We start from the raw sequence: 22,926 nt of genomic DNA, 5'->3' as shown, positions 1-22,926 counted from the left end.
ATAGCAAATGCTATTACTATGCTTATTCTACAAATTTACCATGCTTTACCGTGTTTTCTTTACCATTCATATTTTTGTTTGTGCTTCACTATGCTTTCACCATGGTATACCGCAGTAAACTTTTATAAAGGAAACACACAAAACATTGCTGAATTGTAACACTTTTTAATGGGGTACAACAAAATAACACTACACTGGTACGAAACTTGCTCTTGAAGATGTTTTTAATCGATGCGGTTACACCAGTACGACGCTGGTAACAACTCAGTTGAACAGACGTTGCGAGACTGTTCCGCAACGATACCGGTATGAAAATGCAAGTGTCCGCAGGGCTTTAGAAAGGTCAAAGCCACAGTTAACTTTGCCCCAGGTCTTAAATGTTTTGGAGTAGCGTGGCTGAAACTAACATCATTAGCCACTACTGAATAACACAAACAATTCGAAAAGAATTTGACAATCATACGGGAAAATGAAAGTACAGGCAAGGGCAGTTTAAACAGGTACAGACAGAGACAAAGAGGACACGATGAATGGAACATAATGATTTCTAAGAAACCGAATTATTTTCTGTTTGGGAACATTGCTAGGAGGAGGTAACGTAACCCTTTGCAAATGTCTTAACCACAGAAGTACCATTAATACATCATGACGTCTTTTGGGGCGTCTTCCGTGGGTCTCTGCTGCTCCTTCCTCTGTGTGTAGTCGGCGTGCTGGTAAACGTAGACGATGATAATGGCAATCAGGTTGCAGAAAAAAGCAGGAATCATGAGGTAGTACGAGTATCCGATTGAATTAATGGTGTCACTCAGAATCACAATTGTGTTCCCAATTTTGTTTTGAGCCATTTCTACCGATAAATTATATACCTCTGTGTTTACCACGAATAAAACAATTGAGAAAAAAATGAAAATTGCTGAAAGAAACAAAAAAATATATATTATTGCAAGATTATGAACAATACAGTTATAGTAGCAGTTCATATGTGAGCAAATGTTATAATAAGGATGTTTTATATTGCAACCTAAGACCATTCAATTTTGTAGAAAAGGCAAGGACTGGACGTATAGCACAAATCATACAGTTTAAAGTAAAGTGTGGAGTAGTGGTTAGGGCTCTGGACTCATGACCGGAGGGTTGTGGGTTCAATCCCCAGTGGGGGACACTGCTGTTGTACCCTTGAGCAAGGTACTTTACCTAAATTGCTCCAGTAAAAACCCAACTGTATAAATGGGTAATTGTATGTAAAAATAATGCGATATCTGTATAATGTGAAATAATGTATAATGTGATATCTTGTAACAATTGTAAGTCGCCCTGGATAAGGGCGTCTGCTAAGAAATAAATAATAATAATAATAATAATAAAGGTTCTACCATTCAACTTGGCAGTCCACTCTCAAGTCGAGAGGTAAGTACGTGTCTTATGCTGATATCAATCTTATTAACCTATCAGCCACTGTGAGGAAAATCCATTGCAAATATTAATTTTCTGATGGGCTTTATCTTAAATAAACGATGAAACTTGTAAATGTTTACAGCTACTTCACATGTGATTAGATATGAACTAACATTTGATTTCTAAGGTATTCTTATATAATAATGAACATGAATTCATGGTGTGATTCTAACAAAGTCCTTCTGTCCAACATTCAGAAGAAGCACTAGCCTTCACAGTTCTGTTCAATACATGTATGTTGTGTAACAAGCATGCACAAGCATGTAAGTGTAATGGACAGTTGTAGACATGAGGTGGTGATGATGTAATGAGCTACAGGCTCTAAAAGCACTAGTCCAGGGGAATCAATCACTTTGGACTGTGGTTAAGACTGTACCAGGAAGTGTCCATCCTCTACCTGTAACATATGACTGAAGAAGTGTAATGTTTGATGCTATTCACTTGCCACTGTTTACACAGCATGGAGTCATAAGCAGGTACAAACCCCATAAGAACACTGAATATATAAGTGAACTATAGGAGACCTCCACTGTGGAGATCAGTCCAAATAAACAAGCGCTCTCAGTTTCATAAAGTCAACCATGACTACCCCAAGAAATAGGCTAAACGTCTTGTGTTGATACAGAAGGAAATGGTTTTTATATTCAGTTGTGCAAAAAGTACATCAGATGCCTGAAGAAATTTAGCAATGTTGGATTTTTGAGTGTCTTCACCCCCTCTCACCTCAACTTCTATCACTGGTTAAGGTGCCGAAGAAGTTCCAGCAATGGGGTGATTCATAGACAATCCATAGTTGCAGCCACACATCCTATATATGTGGTAATGACAGTGTTTCAGTTGTAAAGCTGTATTGCTTCATACTAAGTATTTTGCAACTCAGCATTTTATTTGAGCTGTATGTATCAGTATTGTGTTTCAGTTGCTGACGTTGGTGAATAAGCATCTTCTCATCCCCTCCCTGGCACATTGTTGTATGTGAGTTACTGGGAGTGTTCTCCACAACATCTGCATTGGCACCCCTGACACAGTTATAACATATCTGTAGAAGTGAGGGGGGTGTAGGCTGAATTAGTAACAGCCAGCAAATAAACACACTGTAGCCAGCAGTGATGAATGTCTAAAACAAAGCATCGTGCCAAATCAATTATTAAAGACCTTGGTGTTATTTTTCTCTGCGGGGTCTTAGATCAAACCAACCTGCACACAATCTCAGTTGGCAGTTTCTTAGGATTAGCAGTTGTCACTTTTAAGTACACGTATATGTACTGTATATAGAACCACCTGCTGGGTTGTGCTGTGTTGAATATCTCTCAGTTGAGAGAGTTACCAAGATTATGTAGCAGATTCTTGATTTCAGTACCAACCACATTTCTTTCTAGTTTGGTTGGTCATGAAGGATGTGTTGAGATACTCACAGTACTCCAGCCAGTTTCGGGTGGGACTAAACAGACATCATTGTGACATAATCAGCTCATTAACCAATAAGAGTAGACAACAGTGTAAAAGACATTTAGCCTCATCCAATGAAATAACTCTTAGACCAGACAGCTGCAGTTGTGCACACTAATATGGTACACATGAATAATTCAGGTTCCAATACAATACATAAGTTTGGGTTCAAGCAATTCTAAGAGATCATTAAACTGTAGAGAATGACATAAACATCATTGGGCATGCTTACCGCTTACTGAACTGCAGACATAAACACCGATAGGTCCCAGGTATGTTTCATAAGGGTTGCTGAAGCTGTTGTATAGAGTGATTCCAAAGCTGCATATTGAACCCAAAAGCCCGAGGCACAGGCAGGTTATAACCGTGATGTGTAGAGATTTAGAAGGACCAACGTGTTTCAGAGATTCCAGGACTTGAAAGAAAAAGATGTTCATATGTGAGAATTACAGTTAATCAACAGCATTCAAGGGTTTGCTGGAAAAAACACATCATATAAATATATTATTACCAATAGATATGTTAAGCTGTGTTTTAATACATGGCACAAAAACCTGGGACACCAGAGAAAATATTTTTATTTGGACAGAATAAAAGGGTTCTGTGAAATCCAGTGCCGCCTTCTGCTTTTAATAGGATTAAACAGAATGGTGAAATGTTTCTGTCTTGACTTGCAACTTGAACCTGACAAACATTCAATTAATTGTCGGGTCATTTCCCCAATATAATCTTCTTCTGGTGAATACACACCTTATGGTAGGGAATTCTTTGTTTTACAGTTAATTGCTACACAGCTGTCAAATTGAAATAGAGCTGTGTGAGCTGACTCAAGGAAATGAGTCCTGAAATGTATTTGCATATTTCTGCCAGATATACGTTGCAATTGGAGGGGAGAGTGGGGGATTGCCATTGGCTGTAAGACCATATGAGTGGTGGTTGATTATTGAAAAATAAAAATTATATATATATATATAGAGAGAGAGAGAGAGTTTTTGCTCAACGAGTCAACATACCTTTGTCAATTGAAAGTGTGTTTGAAAACAAACATCGGAGGTATTTATAGGCTTTTGATGCCATGGTAACACACATTTATTTCTCTTTAAATCTAATGTCTTTGTGATGTCATTCACTATACAGGTAATGATGTAACGATCTACTGGTCCTTTCTGTTTAAACTTTCAGTAATCATGGTATGTAGTCTATTTATCCATTTGTTTTATTTTATTCTTCTATACTGTACATTATCTAATTTTATTTTTTCTAAAACCATAAACTTTAGGTCATCCATGATGTGCCTGTTCCTAGTAAAGTGCTGAACTATTGGTTCATTTACTTTTTTATTGCTTATATTTGATAGGTGGTTCTGCATTCTTTTATATAATGATGTACCTGTCTCTCCTACATATTTTATTGTATTACATTTTATGCAAAATATACCATATAACAAGGCTATCCTTGCATGACAGGTTTTTTAAGACTAAATATTTCTTTTCTTTTTTTTGTGATTTCACTTTTATCTTTACCAATATATTTGCAAACTTGATATGTGGTTTTACAGGTTTCTTTTACTGTATCTATGATCCCTTTATGTTTACTGTGGACTAAAATGTCAGCCAAATTTGCATGCCTTCTAAAAGCTACAATCGGTGCATTCGGAATATTCTTTTATTTATTTTTCTGAATTATGAAGTTTCTGAATTATGAAGTATAAGTAAATGCTTTCAGACTATTTTGTTGGTAATAATTTAGAATATGTTAAATAATTATTAATGGTACTCTCTTAACCCTCTCTTCCCTTTTCTTATAACCAAGTGGTTCATTCCTGTTGAGTTTGTCAACTTTTCTCAATTCTATCTCAATACTTTGTTCTTTATATACTCTTTTCTTAAGATTTATTTTTAATTCCTTTCTCTGTTTCCTTTTTTGTAAGAACATATTCTTTTGATCCTTATACCCAGTCCTTTAGGAATTGCTATTTTAGCATAGCTAAGATGTGCAGATGACACATGTAGGTACTGATGCATATCAGTAGATTTCAAGTAAAGATCTGTTTTTAATAGATCCTTGCTCAAGTTTAACCAAGGTGTCTAAGAATTCTATATATATATATATATATAGGCTCCCTTGAGAAAGATATGTACAACATATCGAAACGTTGGGCAGCTGGCTCTTTGAGCTAAAATATATATATATATATATATATAGTTTATAAAAATACATTTGCAGCAATATTCGTAGACAGAATATTATAAAAGTCATGGGGTGTTCACTTGAGGCCACATGTATAATGGAGTTGATCTTTAATAGTTCAAATAGTACAGTACATGTGGTTTTTTTTTTCTCAGACTCTGCATACTTGAAAAAGTGACTAAAAATCCCAAACTTATTCCGTTTATAGCTGAATTTAGCACTCCATGCTCATTATAAAGTTGCCCCTGGGAAGCAAACGCTTTTTTATAAAGGGTTATTTAACAGAGATATGTGTATGTGTTCCTACAAACTTTACATTTGAGTGTACAGAGTTGTATCTGGGCTCTGGGAGAAAGAACATAAGAACATAAGAAAGGTTACAAACGAGAGGAGGCCATTCAGCCCATCTTGCTCTTTTGGTTGTTAGTAGCTTATTGATCCCAAAATGTCATCAAGCAGCTTCTTGAAGGATCCCAGGGTGACAGCTTCAACAACATTACTGGGGAGTTGGTTCCAGACCCTCACAATTCTCTGTGTAAAAAAGTGCCTCCTATTTTCTGTTCTGAATGCCCCTTTATCTAATCTCCATTTGTGACCCCTGGTCCTTGTTTCTTTTTTCAGTCGAAAAAGTCCCTTGAGTCGACATTGTCGATGCCTTTTAGAATTTTGAATGCTTGAATCAGATCACTGCGTAGTCTTCTTTGTTCATGACTGAACAGATTAAATTATTTTAGCCTGTCTGCATACGACATGCCTTTTAAACCAGGGATAATTCTGGTCGCTCTTCTTTGCACTCTTTCTAGAGCACCAATATCCTTTTTCTAGCGAGGTGACCAGAACTGAACACAATATTCTAGATGAGGTCTTACTAATGCATTGTAAAGTTTTAACATTACTTCACTTGATTTGAATTCAATACTTTTCACTATATATCCGAGCATTTTGTTGGCCTTTTTTATAGCTTCCCCACATTGCCTAGATGAAGACATTTCTGAGTCAACATAAACTCCTAGAACTTTTTCATGGATTCCTTCTTCAATTTCAGTATCTCCCATATGGTATTTATAATGCACATTTTTATTGCCTGTGTGCAGTACCTTACACTTTTCTCTATTAAATAATAGTAATTTGCCATGTGTCGGCCCAGTTCTGAATGCTGTCTATAATTTTGAATGACCTTTGCTGCTGCAACGGTGTTTGCCACTTCTTCCTATTTTTGTGTCATCTGCAAATTTAACAAGTTTGCTTACTATACTAGAATCTAAGTAATTAATGTAGATTAGGAAGAGCAGAGGACCTAATACTGATCCCTGTGGTACTCCACTGGTTACCTTGCTCCATTTTGAGGTTTCTCCTCTAATCAGTTCTTTCTGTTTTCTATGTGTTAACCACTCCCTAATCCACGTGCATGCATTTACTTGAATCCCTACTGCGTTCAGTTTGAGAATTAATCATGATGTATCTCTGAGACATTTTACTTCCTCCTTGAATGTTCTTTTGGTGTCGTAAAATTTGAAAAACTTTTTGGAATTGGTTTTAACCCCCTTGGCAATGTTCATTTCTATCTTTCTCTTGGCCTTTCTAACTTCCTTTTTGACTTGCGTTTGCAGTTCCAAGTACTCTTTCTGTGTACTTTGTTAAACATTCTGTAAAGTGACTTTTTTGTCTGGATATATATATATATTTTTAATTGATATATTAAACCACTTTGGCCATTTTGTTTTAAATTTTGATTTGTCTACTTTTGGGATGTATAGCCATGCTTTTTCTGTGGATGTGTTCTCTATTTTGCTCCAGTCTACTTCTGTTAGTCTGTGCTTCATTCCCTCATAGTTGGCCTTTTTAAAATTGTAAACCTTAGCTTTAGTCATTACTTTTGTGATTTTAAAAAGCACTTCAAGTAGATGTTGGTTACTGCAATTATCCATTGAGTAAAGATTACATACCACCACAGTCTGAAAGATTTGTGGCACAGACGTTATTGCCAGTGGCAAATAGGTTTGAGAAATCAGATATACAAAATGACATACGCTTATAAACATTTTGGATTACTTAACACCCAAAACTGTTTGTTAAACCATATATTGCTGCTGCAGCCATTGAATACTTTACACAGTGTTATAATCAGATTCAAACATACATACATACATAAATACATACATAAAATAACTGATCCACCATTATTACCACTCTTACATGAAGATGCTATAAAACTAGAAAGGAAGTTACCAAAAAGATCACTCTTTTTTTGTAACATTAACAGCTTTGGCTTCATTCTTTCATGTCTTGTTGATAGGAATGTATATATTTTCGTTATCTAGCTATCTATATGAAGTGTTAAAGTTGAAGATGATATACTGTAGCTAGGGTGGAGAACAACCCCACTGTTTAACATTTCGCAGTATGCATAACTACTGAACACTCAATAGTGCTGAATCAAGAAATACTAAAATAAGTTAATTAAATGACTTAATTGAATTTTCTTTTTGTGTTTCTTAATATCCAGTATTACCAAATGACATTGTAAAAGAAAATAAAAAGGCAAATGAAAATATATTACCTTTAAAGGGGAGAATATCCCCCCCAATATTAGGGCAGAAGATGTGTCTTCCCTTGCCTTCGAAAAGCCCATACTCAAGTGTGACGGACCCAGTCTGATTGGCCGACCCCTTGCATGTAGTCACACTGCTGACCCACTCTTTGGTTGCCAGCACAGCACATATCATTATAAGGGAACCACTGTTGGCCAGGGATCCTCCTAAGAACATCACTGTTTTTCTTGTGGTTGGCATTTTGCTGTTTTGGATGTAATCTCCAGTTTAAAAAAAAAACAAGAAAGTCAAGCCTCTGCTTCTTTTCCCAGTTTCTTTCTGCCCGTTGTCTCCCTGACAACTGGAGTCCCCTAGACTCATTCAGACCTTTCAGCTGCTTTAGACCCGGCCCATTCTCTTTCCAGGAAGTTGTAAAAACTGAAGAGTATCAGCAATAAAGTGTCTAAACATGGACTTCGGTCAGGTGTTAAGTGGTGTGTGAGTTGTTGCTTATTAGTTAACATCACAGGAGAGATGTAACGTTTAACATGTACACCACATCTGAACACAAATCGGGTGTATCAGACTTTCAGTAAAGGGAATTTGGCAGTAGATAAGCCTATAAAGCGCATAGCATCATTTGTGAATCCCCTTTAGCCTTTACAATATTACACTCTCTCTATTTCACTGGCACAAAACCATGAAGATCGATTATAATGACATGCCTAAAATATATATTAACTTCACCGTAACGATTGGGACAGGAGTGAAAATGGTATTAAAAAGCAAACAAAAGGTACGGTTAAGCAGAACCAATACCTACCTTCATGCTTCGTTTCCGTAGATTATTAAATTGATTTCATGACAAATATGAATAACACCAATACATATTTATAACATTGATCTTTTCTAGGCCCCACACAATGTATTGGATGTTTTGTTGATTGTGGCTGTAGAACCACATCCTCCTATAGTCTAGGTAATGTCACCGTCATGGCAATAAACTTCATATAAGGAATTACAAAGCAACACAATGGAGTCATGGAAACTAAACATAAGGCTTGTCATGGCTATAATAACTGCAATAAAACAGTAAATCCAATAGCCTCTCTCAACCTTCTGTTTCATAAAAAAAAAAAGACTTTTCTTTGTATTTCACTGTGTACAGGCAGCTATTACGACAAGTCCACCCCAAGACCCTGAAAAGTATCAGGCTGATATATTTCTGGGTATGTCCTCACATTCAAAACATGAGCTTGTACAACCCACAAGCTCTCAGGAGTTATCATATCTGAATTTGAAAGGAGGTTTATTGTAAACACTTTCAAACAAGGCAATCGAAATCTCAGCTCCTATGTTATCATATTGTGCTTCCATTCAACTATCTACAAAATAAATCACTTTTTTTTTGTGCAGAATTGTTAATTATGCTTATTGCCATATGGAATCTACAGCAACTGGAGCATAACATTAAAAGAGTCATGCTGGCTGAAATAGGTCAACAACCAATTTGAACATTTGATCAGTTTAGTTAGGGGGAAGCAACCCCCACCTCCCACCCCCCCCATGGATACCTCTCAGCAGGAATTTACTTTATTCATCTGTGAATAATTAATAGTATTCTTGTCTGCGATTATTTGGATTGAATGATTTCTATGGGGTTTAGCCCTGAACAAGTTAATGACCTAGCAATAAAAAGTATGATAATTCCTCAAACGCCAAGGTAGTTGCCGCGTGCATTTAATCGTTTTATTCAGCCTGTTTACAATGGAATCTTTTGCTCATTACAATTCAGTTGAACTCTTCAGAGTGCATTACGCGTGTCTCAGAAGCCTCGCGCCCTTCGCTTGTACACAAATAGCTCACTTATTTATAATGACAGCCTACATTTGATGCATTTCAATTAAACTCAGATATAACTCAGATATGTTAATTTAACACACGTTTTGACTAGACAACTTTTTCAATATGCATTTCAACAGCTGTTGCCTTGACTGTAATAAAGGTGTAGAAACTGATAAGTGTGGTATACTGTAGTAAGGCTGTAGACAAGTTCAAACTGATCATAACAATAAAATGCAGGTCTTGTGCTGTTAAACTCTAGATACAAAACGCTTAATAACAGGCATTGATTGTTTTTCCACAAAAAGAACATAAACAAAGTACAGTTATAAATGAAACTTTTGTTCAAGAAGTGGATGTCAAACTTGTTAAATGAACTGCTACCACCCAAAGCTGTACAAATTCTCAGTTCTAATAATAGTTTGCTAGTTATTATAAAATGTGCTGTGAAAACCACACCAAGCCACCACACCATAGCATACCAAAAAACATGTTGTTATGCTAGTGTTCTTGCAATTAACCCAAAGGGTAGCATTTTATAGAATAGTAAATGTTTCAAATGCCTTCTGCATTCTAAGTCTTGCTGAGCAAACCTGTGTTACATAATCATGTGCTGAAGTCATTTACTTTTTCAGAAAGGTAACAAATGAATGCTCCATCACTGCATAATGTTATGCAAGAAAGTGGTGTGTTACTTTTCCCATGTATGACAACTAGTTATTCAGCTTGAAACTCAGTGAGTTGTGCTGCCTGAAATATCAACAGTGACTAAATTACCCGGTGTCCAGGTATGTCAGAATAAGAACATAAGAACATAAGAACATAAGAAAGTTTACAAACGAGAGGAGGCCATTCAGCCCATCTTGCTCGTTTGGTTGTTAGTAGCTTATTGATCCCAGAATCTCATCAAGCAGCTTCTTGAAGGATCCCAGGGTGTCAGCTTCAACAACATTACTGGGGAGTTGGTTCCAGACCCTCACAATTCTCTGTGTAAAAAAGTGCCTCCTATTTTCTGTTCTGAATGCCCCTTTATCTAATCTCCATTTGTGACCCCTGGTCCTTGTTTCTTTTTTCAGGTCAAAAATGTCCCATGGGTCAACATTGTCTATACCTTTTAGGATTTTGAATGCTTGAATCAGATCACCTGATTATAGAATAGTGTTCACTCTCTACTAATAACTTCTCCAGTGAGAAGTGTATATTTACAATCGTGCCTGTGCTCTACCTGTAGGGTATATACTGTAATACCTGTACCACAGCTTAGGCACTGACTATAAGCACCAGATAAGATGGGCCTGCGGCTTAATTTACATATGGTGGCCCTAGCAAGGTTCTCAGTTTGTCAAAGCAGTTGTGGTGTCTATTCCCTGGGTCCCTCAATGTTTCCAAGCATTTCAACCTGAAGAACAGTAATAACATTCAGCTTTACAAATTGCAAATATCACAGCAATCAATAACCCTCGCAATGCCTGTCAGAAGTTTATTTTATTGTTATTATTATTATTATTATTTTTTTTTGTAGGTAATAGTGATTTTAATTTTGCAGGTAAATTACTGAAACAGAGATTTTGCATTCCTTTTTGGAGTAACTGCAATTGCTTTAAGAAATAAGTAAATAAATAAATAAATAAATAAATAAAAAAAAATAGTGCAAATGCGATCTGCAGCCACCAGACTGCGCAATAAATAAAATTCAGCTTAAAAGTATATAAATAATGTAAAGTGTAATTGATTGTGTATTTATATTAAGTCTAAGTAAATACAGATCCAGCCACAATGACCAAACTAATGAATTTGAAAAGTTAATTTTCTGGATATTTTTGATGTGTTGTTTGTTCTGATGCAGTGTTATATGCTCAACATGAAAAAGCAAGCACCGTGTAGTTATGGTCTAATGGCAGTACTGTAATATGAACAGCTAGTGCCAGCTGATGTAAACACGTATAATTATCCGAGCCAAAACAAGAAAAATACATATTAGAAATATGCGAGTGTTTGTTTTACTGTTCTTAGACCCTAACAAACAATAATCGTTTTGTTTTGCAGTTATATTTATGTCATTTACATCATCGTATCCTCAAGTGGGCACTTTAAAATATATATTGAAATCCAACTGGTTTTAAGGATGCAAGCCTAAAAAAAAAAAAAAGGTAAAAAAAACATGTTCTCAGCAGTCTGAAACTGTGGCAATGTATGAAACATAAATTAAACGAGACGCAAATGTAGCTAAAGCAAATGCACACAAGAGATAGTGCTGATATTAAGCTCCCACTTCTAGTATGTCTCAGTTCTTATTTCCTCAGAATTTACCACCAGGAAACGGATTCTTTCAAACCAGCACCGCAGAGCCATGTCTGTAGACTTGCATTTCCTGAGCGATGCGGGGCCGCTGTGTTGGATGAATGTTGCTTCTGAAATATAGTGCCAGGCGGCTACGACTCTCTCGTATTGTGTGAAACAAAAAGCAACGAGAAGGCAATTTTGACAGCAGATACTAGAGAACGAAACAACGTTTATTGCCCCTTTCTGATAATTAACAAGTCGGTCTCAAAACCTGCCTGTCTTAATGAAAACAGTTTATCCGGGATTTCCTTTTCATGTTTGGAAACTGACACTGCGGTAAGATCATGTTGTTTTTTGTTTTGTTTTTTTAATGTCTCGTTTTTATTTTATTATAAAATACACATATAATTATTATTTATTTTGTAGACTACAATAACAAAGAATGTTGATTAAAATAAAATGAAAATGTTTATCGTGTTTGAGAAAGAACGTAATCTCAAGGTTGTGTTAACAGAATCAGTTGCATCACAGGTGATGGTATTTCAGGCAGTCGTGCTGTACCAGTGGACAGGCAACGGTGTCGTTTTCTAGTTTAATTTTGAGTTTTATGTTTGTGGTACGGTATGGTTCATATTGTGTGTGTATAAATGCAGAACACACTACAAAGTACTACATACACTGTTCTTGCCTTGCAGGTTAAATTTATAATGGTCCACACTGAACAAAACTAGAAACTGATTTTATTTTTACATCGCCACCTCAAGCAGTAGGCTGCAGTATGTGTGACATATATATATATATATTTGACAAAAGCTCTATTGTTAGCTAGAAAACTAGGTGGCTGTCTGGAAGATTGATCACATCCGATTTCTGACTGTACTAGCCCGCTTCCCACATTGCGTTTAGCAACCTGCCCAAACCAGGAATCGAATACAAACATTTGGCAAATGTGGAGCATTTATATTGAAGTATTTGTATACACCCCCAAATAATACATTCATTGCAAGCACCATTTGATTTGCTGTGTGTGTGTGTGTTTTAATGTGTAGTGTATTTAATGTACTGTATTGGACATATAAGGAATACGTTGATGAGATAAAGTTAAATAATGTATGTGACACGGAACGCTCTTAAATTATCATGCATTAAAGAATCTATAGAGTGCGTGGTTTATGTGCACCAGGAGTTAGGTGCTATAAAGTAGCTTCTCTTTAAATTTTAAAAGATCAGCAGTGTTACTTCCCCAAAGACATGTTTTTTTTAAAGGCAGATCAATATTTATTTCTAAGTTGTGACTAGGTAAGAAATAGGGAGGTTTATGAAACCTGTGTGTTTTGTTTTATTTTTGTTTAATCATTTACTTCTTAAATCAACTTTTTATCATTTAATTCAGATCATTAGATTACAGTGATGGCTTCAATATAATGTTACCTAAAATAAATGGTCCGGAAAATATTTTGATGGTCGAAGGTCAAGCCAAACATATTCCTCAACCAATGTAATGGGAAAGATGTATGTAGAAACATCACAAGACAAATGTTGGTGGAATCTGTTGGCATCAGTGAGGGCTAATCTGTATTGATTCAGCACATAGACTGCACTCAGAGTTCATTAGAAAAATGTGAATAGCTAAGTCTGAATGTGTGTGCTGGTTATCGGTTGGTGCCCTGGGTATTCACTGCTGTGGGGTTAACCTGTTCCAGAGCATTTCATGCAGGTCATGTAGGCTGCAGCTCATCCTGTTTTTCATCCATTCCATCACACTTCCATTTGACAGAATCTATGTTCAGCTTTAGGATTTGAAAAGGTACACTGTTTGTAACACACCGCCTTCAATTCCAGCTCCATTGTGTGTGGGGTCTTTATCATCTGCTAGCTGTGTGCGTCAACAAACAGGTCACTCTCAAATGTGGTTATCTAACTTCAATTCTTATTGTTTAGATCCCTAGGAGAATGGGAAAGCACCAAGTCAGGAGGCTTAATAATATACAGTGATATCAGGACTGTGTATAATTCCTTGCTAAATTAAATATGTATTTAAATATCACCATGCAAAGCTTTATAGCTGCAAAGGTCTGTTACAGTCTATGGTAAAGAAACAACCTAACTGGCATTTCATTCAGAGTGGCTCCTGCACCCTGATGGTATTATTGTCAACATTACTCAATCTGTTGGCTGTGTTTTAATTGGAGTGCAATTGCAATATACAACCCTGATGGCCAGCTTGACAGCTCTTGTACCATTTATTTTATTTCATTTCTTCCGGTTCTTGTCTTTCAAAAGAGGGTAAATGCCTGAGCGATTAAAAAAAAAAAAAATCTTTCTCGCCTTGGACTCCGGTGTCTCTTGAACGACAGCTACTTAGATTCTGCCCTTAAGGCGTCCCCACGGATACATTTAAAACAAAAAATGTTTTCTCACAGTCACATATTTATATTCCTGGTCCTCTCTTTAATTACTTGGACATCTTATGAATATGGACTATGTGTGTAAAGGTATCTGAAAGTGAAGCAGCTGTCTTTCTGCTACTGACTTGCAGGCAGGGAACTAACCTGTGTCACCAATACTCAGTGTGCTTTGCAAAATACATCCTTGTTAGCTGTGTTTACAAGGACAAACAATATATTGTAAGCATTGTATTCAGTCAGTTGTTACAGTACTTGCTGCTTAATTGAGCAAAAATGACAAGATAAGCCGCCACAATATTTGTAGTTTAGTTTATTTTGAAAATCAGGAATTAAAATGCATTACAAAAGTGACATATTCCCGTGATCACAACATAAATCATGTACATATCTTGTTCCGGAGACTTGGGCAAAAATAATTACCATGCCAAACGAATTACTTTATGACTTGATTAAGAGGCGCAATTGAATTTCTAAAAATAATTATTCCAGTAAATTGAAGTCCTGAAAATGGATTGTCTCAATTTCAAGTGGTAAAAGTCCAGAGCGACCATCAAAATAGAATTGACTTGTATCAGAGACCTGCAATATAAATTGGATTATTAAAATTATATAATATGTAACCATTTATTTATTTGTTTATTACTGTACTTCTAAGACCTAAAATAAATATTTTTATGGTAATCGTGGTGAATGAAAAAAGAGTTACACCAGTCATTTTATATCCAAACTTATCTCTATCCCAGCAAGACCTGCCTTTTTACCAAAATAATTTTAAAAACATCTGGCATGTGGATAATAAAATGTGTAGACACAACTGACAAGAGAGATAAGAATTCATGCCTCAGAACTAGCAGGTGTACTGTGACACGAGAGCTGGGAGCACGAGTTGCAGTTTTGTGAATGGCACGTTTATACTGTAAAATATTTGTTTGGCAAGATGGAGTTTGACAGCAGTTCTGCCACTTGTGTGAAATGTGGCGTGTAGATTAGTATACTATAGATTCCAACATGTGGCAATTTTTGATTGAAAGAGGCATGTGTCTGGTGGAAGGGATTTTCATGTCTGGATTGCGAGGTGCTTCCAATGAGTGTCCCACCCCTATGTATATGCACTGCTTATTTATTATTTTTATTGTATTATGATTTAAATATGACGATGAAAAGCCAATATTATTATTATTATTATTATTATTAGTAGTAGTAGTAGTAGTCGTCGTAGTAGTAGTAGTATATATATATTGTGTTTTTGCGGACAGACGAAAACCATCCGTCATTGTTATTTACTATTTGAGACCGGCGAAAAAGCCAGTCTCATAAAGTGTAGCTGGTGTGGATGGGGTTGAATCCCCATCCCGGTAAAGCTTGTGGGAATGTGGCTGGAGCCTTAATAAGGTAATTGTTTAATAGGTAATTAAGGCTCCAGCCACTGATATAAAAGACCCACTCCAAGCTCATTATTGGAAGGGTGTTTGAGAGTGGAGAACGAGTGAGGAGGTCAAATTATTGAATAGAGATAACAATTGCTAGATGTGCTAGCTTGCACCAGCACGATACTACTTGTTACTGTTATTGTTTATTTGTTTGGCCAACGTGCCCTTTTGTTTTATAAAAGTGTTTTGTTTTGTTTAAGTTTTTTGTTTTATTATTTAATAAAATAGTGAGCATGGTTGTGTCTCAGTTTGTCCCTCCATTTCCTTGTTTTGGTTTTGTGTTTCCGGTCACGTCACCCCGGCAGCCATCCTATTCACACAGAACTATAAACACTAAATTCACCAAAAATATTTGAGCAAGTTATATCTATATTTTAAAAAATTTGGATTACAGATTGCCACTTGTTATAGTGATCTCTGGGATTTCAGCTGAAAGGAGTAAGAAAGAAAATTGCTGCAGGGACAAAGACAAGAGTCTGCTAAATGTCACGTTTGTATTCACAGGGAGTCGACACACAATGCTTGTGTGACAAAATTGAGTGCTTTATCATTTTGATAATCTAACTCTGAAGAAAAAAAGCTTGAGAGCAACAAAGTCATTTATGTTCCGGCGTAGTTTTGAGTTGGTTTTGATTACCTTCCCAAATCACGTTTTAAAACCACATATTCTATTATATATCAATCCAGATCCTACAGTAAACCAAAGGCGTTCTGTACAACCAATAATAACAACAATGTTTCAAAATTACACAGGCTAGTGTAAAACAAATAATAATAATAGTAATAATAATAATAATAATAGTAATAAAATAAATAAAATCTCCCATCATGCCTAAATCTCTTTACTTTTTCCTATATTATAGAACTTTGGGGGTCTTGTTTTTATTGGAGAAAGGTTTTATTACAAAGCAACATTTGTAACAATCTCCAAGAAACTAAGGATCTGAATACATTAACTATTAAGATGCATGATATGAGGGCAATTCAAGCTTTCAGCCATGCACCTACTGTAACACCATTCTCTGCAATGTTTTCATGTATTACAAAGGAATGGTGCTGTATAATGCAACAGCATTCTTCATTGTCAATGTTCAAATGATTTGTTGGTTTTTTTTGGTATAAGAAAGTGACATCTCTTACCAGAAATAGGTCCTGGGTTGACATGCATTGAGTGTACGGAGAAAAGGCAGCAATAACATACAGTACTGTAGCTCACATTTAGGCTTTTGACTGATCTTAAAAGCTGATGCCTCAATCACAAACCCCCTGTAGGGGGAAAAACTTGATGAATATTTCTTATCAGAAAAAAACAGAATTTGGGGATTTGCATGAAGAAAAGTTGGAACATGAAATGCAAATTACAGCAGAATCTTGGCCACCTAGTCTTGCAAAATACAAATGCATGCAAAATGCAGATGCATTTACAGTGCTGTACTTTGTGTGCTTAGATTAATTATTACTGTTATAGTTTTCTTATCTGCCTTTTACTAGGGTGTGGTTATTGATTGTCTAATATGTGCAGTGCAAAACGGTAAAGATGCATGACATTAAACCAATCACCTCAATAATGTAGTATTTCACATAACATGGAGTGAGGACTGAGGTTTACACTTCTTCGTTGTTCATTTTGCTTACACTTAGTTTTTACATTCAACTGAAATTTGGGTGGTTTCAGCAAATGCTATAGAGCAAGTTGTAAGTTTAGTTAAACCTCCTGAGGTTCACCTGAAGTTAACAAGTGCATTGGTAGAATAGAGTCTGATATAGATATGTCTGAGGACAATAACAGTGTCTATGATTACAAAGATTTATTGTGCTCTGTAGGATTGTCCTATGTAAATTTGCGTGTTGAATGTTCAGTTTACCATCTCACTATGCACTTACCATGCATTTACTGCATTACCACACTTCCACTACAATTAACTAGCTTCCATAGAGCTTGGTGGCATCGTAGTGTGATGTGCTAACCCTAATGAAAGCATATGGGGTTGACTGTAAACTTCTGTGAATGATCAAAAATCAAGTGCAGATGTATGCTTCCTATACTGAACTTTGTTGTAGAAGTAATGTGGTAAAGCTGTTTCTAAAAGACCACTGTTTAGAAGCTCATAAATTACGCATTCTGCCATGGAAAACCAGCTTTGACCTTCTTTTCAGGCCAGTAACCACGTTAGTCTTGTATAATCAACGTAACCCGCTTTGGGATTAAATACAAGGTGACACAAAAAGAGATTCATTTCCTGATTTACTTTTTGCTGTGCCCTAATTTAGAGGAAGTGGAAATAACCCCTTAAATGACTTTGTGTCCGATTTGTGTGGCTTTTAATCCAATCCGCATGCAGCTCATTAATATCTCGATGCAAATCAAGGGATATAAAAAGGCACTTTAAATATTTTGCCAGAAGGAGGGATACTACTGGGTCAACCTATTGCTTTGGAGTCTGCAAGATAAGTCACCTGCTTGAAATTCCCGATCCCTGGGCAATCCTAAAACCCTCTTAAATTCTGGATTGGTTTTTCATACCTCTTTATACAGATTCTGTATCCTGCTTAATGTATTTTGTGTTGAGGGAGACCAAGAAAGAGGCTTGTTTCAGTTTTGCATTTTTATTTGTATTACTGTTGAGTCTGTACAGACAGGCAGATTCTACAAATATATCTATCTATTTTTTTCCTATTTTACATTCACAGATGCATTTGGGCCTTTAATGGAAAAAGCAACTGGCTTTCAGTAAATGTGTTAATTAGTTTGTGCTTAGGGGCTATGAATCTCTCGCGTGACAATCTTTTCAACCGTCCAATATGCAGATTATTATGGGTAATGAAAGTTACAGCAAGTATTAAAGTCTTGTGCTTCTCAGGCGGATGTGCTTATTATAAACTTCCCAGTATGGTAGAAGGCTGAGCATACTGTAGGTTGTGCTTAAAATAATCTTGTGGATCAACAAAATTACAACTAATAACAAGGACTTATCCATCCCACTATATCCCACTGCCATCATATTTGCATTTAATCTTCCAAAAAAAGATTGTTCTGAACTGCTGAAAACATGTGAAATCAGACAGCTGACCACACTTTGCTTCATAAACGCTTTGTGTAAAAGGAAATGGCATGAGGTCCATTGCTTGTTATCAGGTAAGTCAGATGAAAGTCTCTCATTTCAGTGTGTATTTGAGATGTACCATAGTACTGAGGCATTCCTTTTAAGCACCTTTAATTGGGGGATAGTGTTACTGTATTAGTAGCTAACTAACAACTCTTGATAAATATTTACGTTCTCTTTTGGTTAGCTAGTTCTAGTTTTTGTAAGTATTGTTCGATGCACCATGTTGGTAACCCCCCCATCTTCCAGTTCCCTCAATACAATGAGATAACTCAATAATAAGCAATTCTAAAAAAAAAGATAGTTACATATCAGAGAAAAATAACCTGCTTTCTGTGTAGTACAGTGGAAAACAATTCTTTACACAAAACAGTTCATTTCCAGGGTTCATGCTCCCAAACACTGATTATTATTATTATTATAATGCTCCCACATGGTGTATATTGCTTTATTTTATAGCATGCGTGTTTCCTTTAAAGTCTCATCTAGTCTATCAGACTGCAACTGAGCTGTACAGTCCCTAAGCTCCTGCAATAATGGAATTCTAAAAAAGACAAGGTTACTTTTAAAGGTCATGTTAACCAAGTCGTTTCTTCTGCAGTTGACAGCAAGAATGAATATATGCATTTGAAAGATTATCTGGTCAAGGCTTGATTGTATTCTTTTGCTGGAACAGCCGAAACATACAGATTTGTAGCGTTGAAAAACTCGACTAAAGCAGCAGCGACAGTCTTGTTGGCATTCAAAGAAGATTGAGACAAGGTCAAAAACAACCTACAGTGAAAACAATGTGCTGGAACAATGCAGGAACAAGTGTTTGATCATTTAAAATGTGTAACACTCAGGTGAAACATGATAGTGAATTATGTTGATTTTGATTATTGACTATTTTTTTTTATAAAAATATGACACACAAATTATGGTTTGGAAATTAAGATCTGGTACTATTTTGGATCATTAAAATAGACCCTGATGTATTCATAAAGCATTAATAGCATGCATAAAAATTCATAGCAGTCCATTGCATTTACAAGAACACAACTCTGTAAAAATATCCTCATCTAGCTCTCACTTTTGTTTTAAAAATAGAGCTCCAGTAAATGCCTTCAGCAGTGTAAGAATGCGGTAAGGCCATAACATGATACATATGATAGTTCTGAAGGCAAAGTTCAAATGAGAGAGAGGCACCGTCTATTCAAGCTAAGTACATAGTGATTTATAATGAGTGCATGTGACAGAGATCGAATGGGTCTTAGTGTTAGATCTCCCTTTCGACCTGTGAGAGCACGGTGTACGAGGAACAGAGTACCCTTAATGAAATGGCACGACAATTTATTCGGTAGGGTAGATGGAAGTCGGTCAGTTAGGAAGGGGGCGGAGCTATGGCACCCGAGCTCAGTGACCCAGACGGTAAGCGGCGTGGCATCCGAGGACTGGAGGAGCGGATGCGCTCGTTAACCTCGGGGTCATGGGCGAGGGTATAAATAGGGGGCATGGCTTGAGTGATCTGTTCCTTTGCATATGGTTAACTCATATAACCAAGAAGGAGCCCGTATTGTGGAAATCGACCGTGAGTGTTTTTGTGTCTGTGTCCTAACACTGTGTGTCTTGTGTGTTGTTGTCTCACTAAAGATTACTGAGCACGATCCAGAGCTGCAGCCGCAGGCCAGCGAAAACCCGGACTTCACCACTCACCTTTTTCACTATCGGAACTGTCTTTGTGTTTGCACCTTTTAGCACTTGAATCACGCACTGTCTTTGTGTTTGTGTTTAGTGTGGGTGTCTGAACGGGACTTTGGGGTTGCGGGTCAAACCCGTAGGATTACAATTAGAAGTGATACACGCCGCTGTATCACTTCCAGCACTATTATTATTTACAGGTTTTGCCTTGAGGCTCTGGACATTTATTAAATTAAATAAACACCCTTGCACCTGTACCAACGTCTGTCTGTGTGATTATTCTGCACTGCACTCACCTGCACGTCATTACCACTTTGCCACAGTGCCCCATAAGAAAAAAAAAAATGTTATTATTGTGTTTCCAACATTGGACTAGGACATGGTATTTCTTTTTTTAATTTAATATTTTGTCCAGAATGTTAAGTGTAAGTTTTTACACAGTAAGATTTTTTTGCCCTGGAATTCGTCATCTCATATCGATGGCTTTTGATCTTTCAAAATGTGTATCAGAAAGTATCATGATTTTTCAATATCTTCACCCCTAAATAACCCATTGACATAACATTTAGACAACAAAAACTATCTATATTAAAAGTACAGCATTCTTCATATGTACCATCCTTAACAGAATGCCTCCTCGCAGATCAAGATGACAGTGACTTGATTCAGTCACATTCAGGCATACTGCAGGCACTAGCAAGTACTTCTGTAGCTGTCAAAAGAGATCCAGCGAGCCGGAAAGCAGACACTACGTTTTGATTGCTGTAGTTTTTTATGTGTAAACAACTAGAGCAACTCTGTTGATTAGCATTTTACTGCTCAAGTTGGTTATTGTATTGTGAGAAGACCATGTGTGCTCCTAAGCTGGCAGAACCCTGGCAGGAAACCCATTCTGAAGTCAACAGGCACACTGTTGTGTCCCCACATGGGTGGCACAATACACTGCTTGGTTACAGAAGAGGACAGGGCAGCTACATGTAAGCACTGTGATACCTGCTGTCTAATCTGCCACTGCCAAAATAAGTTATCAAAACCCTCGCAAAATGATTCCCAAAACAGTCACACATCACCAAGGCAAGTAATCTTCAGGAAACATATTCCAGCTCTTCAGAAGTATTCTGGAGCAGCGTACGGTTCAGAGTTTGATGCCCTGCCCATGATATCCATCCATCTGCCCTCCAGTCTTTCACTGCCTGGTGGCTCCTTTACCGAACCTAAGAGTGACATTGCAATTGGAATGTTCCCGTCTTTTGTTGTTTAGTATTATAAAGTGCCACACCAAAACCCCAAAAGTTGTCAGTTCTGCACTGTCAAGCATTTAGGTATCTATGTGGCAATTTAATGCAGTTTTTAATCAATACAAATGCAATTCAAACAGTTGAGAAAAGCTTTTTGGTTAGTACCCGAGGGAGGTTTCAGCGAAATCAGTTTTCTAGTTGTGTTATTGCTTGTAAAAGAGAGTATATGAATTTTGATTGCCCTAGTTGTGTACAGATACAGTATGAGTGCTTAACAAAACCAATTCATTTCTTGCTGATGTTTTCACATCCATTATCTCATAGTAATGACTTTCGTTTTACCAGGAAACAGCAGCATTCAACAGCCGGTGAATACAGTGCAGACTCAGTTGTGATATTCGATGGCCCTACAAAGCAGGTATTGGGAGTGTGCTGAACGTCTGTATATTGAGGCCAAGCACTTCCATGCTGGTTTGCAATACTTCTAGTATAGTTAGGCTTATAGCGCAACTTGCCACAGGCTTGAAATTCAAGAGGTATACAAATGTACAGTGTTGTTGTTCAGATTAACGTTGTTTCATTTTGTTAAGCATTGAGAATTACCGTGTAAAATACATTTGGTATTTCTTAAGATCTCAAGGTACAGAGCGTTGCAGGGGGACAGGTTAATGGTTACACTTGGAGCTCACACGAGAGAGAGAGAGAGAGAGAGAGAGAGAGATTGAGATTTGTTCTAGCAGATTTGAAAGGTCACATTGTTACATGATTTCAGTGAGAAAGTCTGTTCAGTCCCTTAATTTAGGATGCTCCAGGTAAGTTTGAAATCCGTTTTGGAGCAACAGAACCCAGGCCCACTCAGAATGTTACATACGCATTGTTTGCTTCAGATTAATTTGTTTTTAAATACATTTGGATTTGGGCTTGAAAGTACCAGACTTCACCATCATTTCTAAATAGCCATTCCCCTTTAAAGTCTCTATTTGCTGAAGCGGTTTTTAAAGAGGCAATTTATCGTCTAATGATAGGGTTTGGATGAAAACAAAGAGTTAAAAACAATTCCAAAATACGCACGGTTGTGGGAGGAGGATTTTGTGCCAGCATACTTTTCTTGTAATGATAATAATAGCCTGTTTGAAAATGAATACTGCAGTGTTCCTCTGTGTATTGGGGAGGAGGGTTTTCATTAGGAATGCTCATATTCTCCCCTGTGAAGTAAGAATCTTTCCTTGTCTTCTTCTGGGAACATCTGGCACATGATAATAAGACAAATATATTTTTTCAACACATAAGAAATATTCAATTTCCAGGGCACATCT

At 36.7% G+C, this 22,926-nt stretch overlaps 2 protein-coding genes across 4 annotated transcripts in view; one reads left to right on the top strand and one right to left on the bottom strand.

The window, feature by feature from the left end:
• Window positions 1–178: 178 nt before the first annotated feature.
• LOC117415704 (clarin-3-like) lies at window positions 179–7,965 on the bottom strand. The gene is made up of 3 exons (XM_034026377.2): window positions 7,655–7,965; window positions 3,137–3,319; window positions 179–913 (listed from the first exon to the last, which is right to left on the bottom strand). The coding sequence occupies exons 1-3, from the start codon at window positions 7,884–7,886 to the stop codon at window positions 636–638; spliced, it is 693 nt and encodes a 230-aa protein (XP_033882268.1). The 5' UTR covers window positions 7,887–7,965; the 3' UTR covers window positions 179–635.
• A 3,809-nt stretch (window positions 7,966–11,774) lies between these two features.
• The window catches only part of LOC117415910 (receptor-type tyrosine-protein phosphatase epsilon-like), a 62,103-nt gene continuing 50,951 nt past the window's right edge, over window positions 11,775–22,926 (top strand). For 2 of the 3 annotated variants that reach the window (XM_059026206.1, XM_034026824.3), the window contains exon 1: window positions 11,776–12,086. In XM_059026206.1, the coding sequence (XP_058882189.1) occupies window positions 12,034–12,086 (53 nt within the window). In that variant the 5' untranslated portion in view covers window positions 11,776–12,033. Of the gene's footprint in view, window positions 12,087–22,926 lie in introns of all 3 variants that reach the window. The other variant, XM_059026205.1, reaches the window with a different exon arrangement.

Source organism: Acipenser ruthenus, chromosome 7 (genome assembly GCF_902713425.1).
Source record: "Acipenser ruthenus chromosome 7, fAciRut3.2 maternal haplotype, whole genome shotgun sequence".
In the NCBI taxonomy this organism is placed as follows: domain Eukaryota; kingdom Metazoa; phylum Chordata; class Actinopteri; order Acipenseriformes; family Acipenseridae; genus Acipenser; species Acipenser ruthenus.
The sequence above is the reverse complement of the archived record's forward strand: the minus strand, read 5'-3'. Positions and strand labels throughout refer to the sequence as shown.